At 38.8% G+C, this 6,403-nt stretch overlaps 1 protein-coding gene across 1 annotated transcript; it reads left to right on the top strand.

Annotated features, from left to right (window-relative positions):
* Nucleotides 1-2,293: 2,293 nt before the first annotated feature.
* Nucleotides 2,294-5,615, top strand: LOC101298933 (arginase-like). The gene is made up of 6 exons (XM_004306887.1): nt 2,294-2,586; nt 2,681-2,840; nt 2,993-3,126; nt 4,002-4,211; nt 4,749-4,859; nt 5,115-5,615. Exons 1-6 carry the CDS (start codon nt 2,446-2,448, stop codon nt 5,373-5,375), a joined length of 1,017 nt encoding a protein of 338 aa, XP_004306935.1. The 5' UTR covers nt 2,294-2,445; the 3' UTR covers nt 5,376-5,615.
* The last annotated feature ends 788 nt before the right edge of the window (nt 5,616-6,403 follow it).

The raw sequence follows: 6,403 nt of genomic DNA, 5'->3' as shown, positions 1-6,403 counted from the left end.
TTCTATCACGTGTGGGTCTCTTTATTTTTTACTAAAGATTCATAATCTTAATTAATGATTGATTGCTTGTCCCTTTGATATAGCAATTAAAACAAATTCCCAGTTTAACTTCTTTTTTGTCTTTTAAATTAATATGTTTTCCTAATCAATAAATTATTGTGATTGATTTCTCGTGTACCTCTATAAACAATTTTAATTGTTTTTTTGCGTATTCTTTTTTGTTGTACTTCAGTAATTTTTTTCATGTCGTCGGCAACCTTCATAATTAAAAACTTGCAACTATGGATGCTTTAGAAGATTCTACTAGCAATTATTATGATTGAGATTTGTTATTTTGTTTTCGAAGTATTTTAATGATTTATAAATTTTTATATTATTCATAAAAATTATATTTTTATTTTATGTGGCATTATTGTTTAAACTTTTGACCATTCTACTTGTAGTTTTTGACTACGTCACTGGCCTCCTTTCACACTTTTATTCTCTTCTCGATCACACCTTCCTAATTTCTTTCAGTTTTCCAGTTTATCTCTTGTCCTGGAAGTCCCTCCAATCCTCCATAGACAAGGCCTTCAAGAAGCTTGAGACCAAATAATGAATCTTCTTACTGGGTGTAGGTATGTTTGATCAACCAAATTTGGAATTATCTCCTCATTCACTAACGGTGATTTTGATCCTTTCACCAACAAAATCCTTTTTTTTTCCTTCGAACCCGATTTGCTTTTCCTCTTCTTGATTTTCAAATAACAATTTGATTGTTTGGGTATTGTTGCTATTGCTTTCTCTATATCAAAATTGCAGATCAGCAAGTCTTGATTTGGGTTTTGTGTCGGAAAGAAACAGAGAGACGAGAATGAAAGAGGAGAGAAGAGAAAGAAATCAATAAAAAAAAAAAAAATGACTATAGCCTCAGCCTGAGTCAAATTTGACCGGATGAACTAAAGTTGTTATCCACATGGAATTGACAGTTCTGTTGGAGTGGGTTCGAAGTTGTCAAGTGTTGTCGTTGGAGCCTCCACTTTGGATTTGACTACATGGTTGGAATTGCTCTTATAAACGTGCATTATGGCGGTGGTAACTAATAGACTGGGTTTTCTGACATACTGTTAATTTTCGTTTCACTCTCTAATTTCCTAAAATGTCTTGATAATAAATGAATTAAACTTATTAAACTAACCCACAGTGGTATGTTTTGAACAAAATTAACAGAAAACCCTCAATTACGAATTCATCTGACTTGTTCAAATTTCATGACGCTCTTACTTTAAACAATTCTTAAACACTCGATTACATGAGTTTACGAATTATTCAAAAGAAACTGTCACTAACAAATCTAATTTGTAACCACAGCCTAACTAATTTCTCACTCAAACAAACACCACGAGCAATTTCAATTTCAATTTCAAGAAACGGTGTGAATCAGCAATTGAAACTCTAAGTTACTGCAATTGAAGCAATCGAGTTCAAATAAGAAAACCTGATATGGAAAAGAAAGTAAAAACACCAAATCTAGGAGAGAGAAGACATATGGGAAGGGGCGTAGGATCGAGCGGATTCGACCAAAGCTCTGTTTTATTTTTGTCGTCGTCGCTCTCCACTTCATAAAATCAAAGAATCACAGCGCTGAGAATTCGTAGACCTCGTCAATCATCATCATCGCCTTCGTATTAGGCTCCTCTTTAACTTCCTAAAATACTCATAGTTCAGATGACATGGCAAATGAAAAGTATGATCAGATATGTAACTACAAAAAGAGGTCTCTACAGTAACAAAGACTAGGCCACAAAGAATGGGTCTCTTATTGTATTCATCTAAATATGAAATCGATGACATTTTCGGATTCAGTGACCCCTTCAGCTTTGTACTAGATGCATTTTCAGTATTCCTTTTCTAATGCTACTAGTCACTAGGTGTTTCAATTGTTCAATGACTGAGATTCTGAGAAATGTGATTGGTAAATATAGCATGACCTGACTACAATGGTGGAGCAACATGGTGAGCCATTTCACAAATTGGTAGAGACCGAGGAGGTAATAGGTTGAGACTTGAGACGGTGTAAAATGGGCTTATCGCTTATGATGAACAAAATAAAGAGGATATTCAAGTATATTGTACATGGGCTTGGGAAGTAGACACAGACCCAAGTCTCTAATTGTCAGTCACCGGAGTTCCGGACTGCGGCCGATCTTAACAGCATAATGGCTCTCCCACGTCACAAAAACACAACCACCTCGAAGCGTGTGATGTCAGTTTCCACTTCTCTCCCGATTTGTTTCGTTCTCCAACATTAGAATGATTGCCATGTGACTCGGCAAATCACTGTTCTAATTACTATAATATGACATCACATTACACAATCTAATCCTCTCAAACCAACCAAACCATAAAGCTCAAACCTTCACGTTTCTTCCATATTCGACTCTGCTTCCATCTCTCTTCTTAGAAATGTCGGTAATCAGAAGAAGAGGAATCCACTACTTGCAGAAACTCAACTCTCCCAACGTCCCAACTGATTTGATACACAAGGGCCAGAACCGGGTCATTGATGCCTCCCTCACTCTTATTCGTGAGAGAGCAAAGCTCAAGGTACATGCTTTCTTTGTGTTTGTGTATACTTGATTGTTAGAAACTTAGAATCAGAATCGGTGAATTGGGCTGGTTTTGTGTTTTTTGGTTCTAGGGAGAGCTGGTGCGTGCTTTAGGTGGAGCTGTGGCGTCTTCTTCGCTTCTGGGGGTTCCTTTGGGACACAACTCGTCGTTTCTTCAAGGCCCGGCTTTTGCTCCTCCTCGGATTCGGGAGGCTATTTGGTGTGGGAGCACAAACTCTACAACTGAAGAAGGTATTTGGTACAAAATTGTTGTAACATTATTGATAACAATATAATGATAGGTGTGAAGTTCAGTGATTTGGAGAGGCGGTGTGGCTGTTTTGTTTTTGTTTTTGTGATGTTGTTTTGGTGGTGAGAGTGACCATGGTGGACTTGTGATGTAGGGAAGGAACTGAAGGATCCGCGGGTGCTAACTGATGTCGGGGATGTGCCTGTGCAAGAAATTCGAGATTGTGGGGTGGATGATGACAGATTGATGAATGTCATAAGCGAGTCTGTCAAGCTAGTGATGGAAGAGGTAGATTGTCATTTCTTGAAAATTTTATAACTGAACAGTTGTTGCTAGTATCTGAACTTAACTCTTGGGGGGAATTGAAATTGAGTGGTGTGCTTAAAATCATCATGCCAAGTTCACTCAATAGTGTAGCTACTACTCGTCGTCTGTTATTTTCACATACTAGCAGAGAGGCATATGATTATATCTCACCAATCATGCTCTTCTCTGTTTTAGTAGAGGTGAATGTTATTTTCTACTAGCTTGATAACTCTGCAACCAGCTATGCCAATTTTACTAGCTCCCCATCGTCTTCTCTTTGTGTAGCTGTCCATAAGTATAACTTTATGTTCCTAAAGTGCTTTATTTTAATTATGTTGAACTGTGATGAGTGCAATTGGTTGAAGTATAAATATGTCCGTATTTCTTTTTTCACATGATGCAATTGCTTGCAATTTTCTTATACTTCGAAGCTGAGCCTTTTTAATTAGAACGTTCTTTGAAGCTGGCTTAGCACAGTTCAAAGTTTCAAACACTTATACACTATGCCATTCAGGTTCATGCTTTGAAGTATGCTTTTATCATGTCATCTCTGCAGTATAAATGATACCATTCAGTTCAGGGCCGTACAAACTATCGGTTACATCATCACTGGATGCCTATCTTTCTCTTTTTAACTGAGACTGAACTGGTTTAGTTCAAACTTCTCCAGATCTCTATAGAAAATCCTATTTGTACTGTAGAAAATGAGATCATTTAAATGAATTAAAAGTACTTAAAACTCACTTTTAAGATCTTAGAGTACTTCACTTATAATTGTGATGTTCTTTTTCAATATATTGAATATACCTGCTACCTTTTGGTGTTATTAGATGAATATTTTTATTTTGCCATTTCAGGCTCCACTGCGGCCACTAGTATTAGGTGGCGACCACTCAATTTCCTATCCTGTTGTAAGAGCTGTCTCCGAGAAGCTTGGGGGACCTGTGGATGTTCTTCATCTTGATGCGCATCCTGATATTTATCATGCCTTTGAAGGTAATAAATACTCACATGCATCTTCTTTTGCTCGAATTATGGAGGGAGGTTATGCTCGCCGACTTCTGCAGGTACATTCTTATCTGAATAGATTGTGTGTATAGACCTCTAAACTTACATTCCCACTATTTAGTGAAATGCTCAAGGAACCAAAAATCAACTGATTGGAAGGAGATCATTCACAATTTTGTGATATCTTATTTTGTTTTACCGAACCTGGCTAGGTGTGTGTACAGTTGCACCTGATTGGGGTTTGCAACACTTACGGGAAAGTTTGTGAACTTCTCAGCCATATTGCCCTTTTTGTTCCCATCTCCTAGGATCTATTTGGGAAGTCACAGAAGGTGGTGGAGATTTGCATCGAGTTTCTTCACTCAACCATGGTTTGGTGAATGGTCCAGGATATATAGTTTAGCTGCCCTGTTACCCAATGAACTTGTTGCTATCCTATAGGCTGTAGCTGTCCTTGTTGGATGGGCAAGATCTTTTCCTGTGTGGCTCCATCACCTTCTGTGACTTCCCAAATATAGTTTCTCCCTCCATGCCCTGCTTCAGTTGATATCCAGAGTTCGCATTTAACCCAATTAACTTGGCTGCTTAATTTTCAGGTTGGTATTCGCTCAATTAACCATGAAGGGCGTGAACAAGGAAAAAAATTTGGTGTTGAGCAATATGAAATGCGAACCTTTTCTAGAGATCGTGACTTTTTGGAAAACCTGGTATCTCTTTCTCTCTTTATGACTCCATGTTGTCAAGTTTAAGTACGCATCTAATTATGAGTCGAAAAACACACAACACACGCATGTACTTGACAAAAGGTTTGCAAACACTGCTGGGTAGATAGTCAAATACGGTACCATCAACAGTTAATTTTTGTGCTTTCAAAGATAACGTCATGATACCACACTGTTAAAGTGAGATGATTGCATGCTATCCATAGTGAGGGTAAACATTAAGAAAATTTTGTTTGACAGAAACTAGGGGAAGGCGTGAAGGGTGTGTATATCTCAATAGATGTAGATTGCCTTGATCCTGCCTTTGCTCCAGGAGTATCACACATCGAGCCAGGGGGTCTCTCATTCCGTGATGTTCTCAACATGCTGCACAATCTCCAAGGTGATGTGGTTGCTGCAGATGTCGTTGAATTCAATCCACAGCGTGATACTGTTGATGGGATGACTGCAATGGTAGCTGCTAAATTGGTGAGAGAATTGTCTGCAAAGATATCAAAATGATATAATCCTTGGGAATATCAGGCCAGACGATGCTTCTAGCAAGAATTCAATCTGAGCATAATATTTCAGTGGTAACATCCTGTGCCTAATCTGATATGGTAGTAAAGAGCAGAGAAGCATATATTAGTCTTTTCTCTCTTTGTATGATGAGAATTAAGTAGTTCCACAATTTGATTGTTTAACAAGTAGTTAGAAGTTGATGGCTATCGTTAATAAGAAGGAACAAATTATATTTCAAGTATTCCTCGGTTCTGGAGCACCACAGATTTACCTTACAAAAACCCGCCGGCCATTCTAATAACGGGACTCTATATTGAATATGGGCGGTGGCTGGTTATTCCAGTAGCGGTACCCAATATTGAATACCGGCGGTGACACATCTGATGAAGTCACCGGTAAAAGTCGTGACCTCCTCATCCTTAGAGGAGAAAGGGTTTTAGTCACTAACTGCAGCGCCGGTTTCCTGAGCAAGCCTAGCACCAGAAGCAACTGACCCACCCATGGAAGGTAGAGCAGAGGCTTAGAGTGTGGAAACAAAAGCGACAGGAGTGCAGCAACTGAGACCGAACCAAACACCACCATGGCAATGCAGCACCAATTATATTCAGTAGTGCTATCTCCAAAAGTAGTGTCACTACGGCTTAGAACCCCAAATGCAAGGCAATAAATTAGCAGGCTTGACATCACAACCACCATGGTCCTATGGTGCTTGTCGAACAAATTATCCGATGGATATCTGATCTGGATCAAGGTTAGGACAATTGAAACAACAAACGAAACAATGTCATGAAGGTCGGAATGCATCGATGATGATGATGATCTGTTCATGAACTGCAGATTCATGCTGATGAGGCACATTGTGACATTGCAGGGACTTTGCCTCTGCATCCCAACTCTCAGTTAGTCCACCCAGCAAGAAATATTTGTTGTTAGAATGTTAGGGATTATTGCAGGGAGAGGAAGAAGGGTAGGGAATTCATGGAATAAATAATCGGGTTCCTAGAGGATGGGACTTAGGCTTGTCAATA

Source organism: Fragaria vesca, linkage group LG7 (genome assembly GCF_000184155.1).
Source record: "Fragaria vesca subsp. vesca linkage group LG7, FraVesHawaii_1.0, whole genome shotgun sequence".
Taxonomy (NCBI): domain Eukaryota; kingdom Viridiplantae; phylum Streptophyta; class Magnoliopsida; order Rosales; family Rosaceae; genus Fragaria; species Fragaria vesca.
Note: the sequence above shows the minus strand (reverse complement) of the source record. Positions and strands in the feature narration are given on the sequence as shown.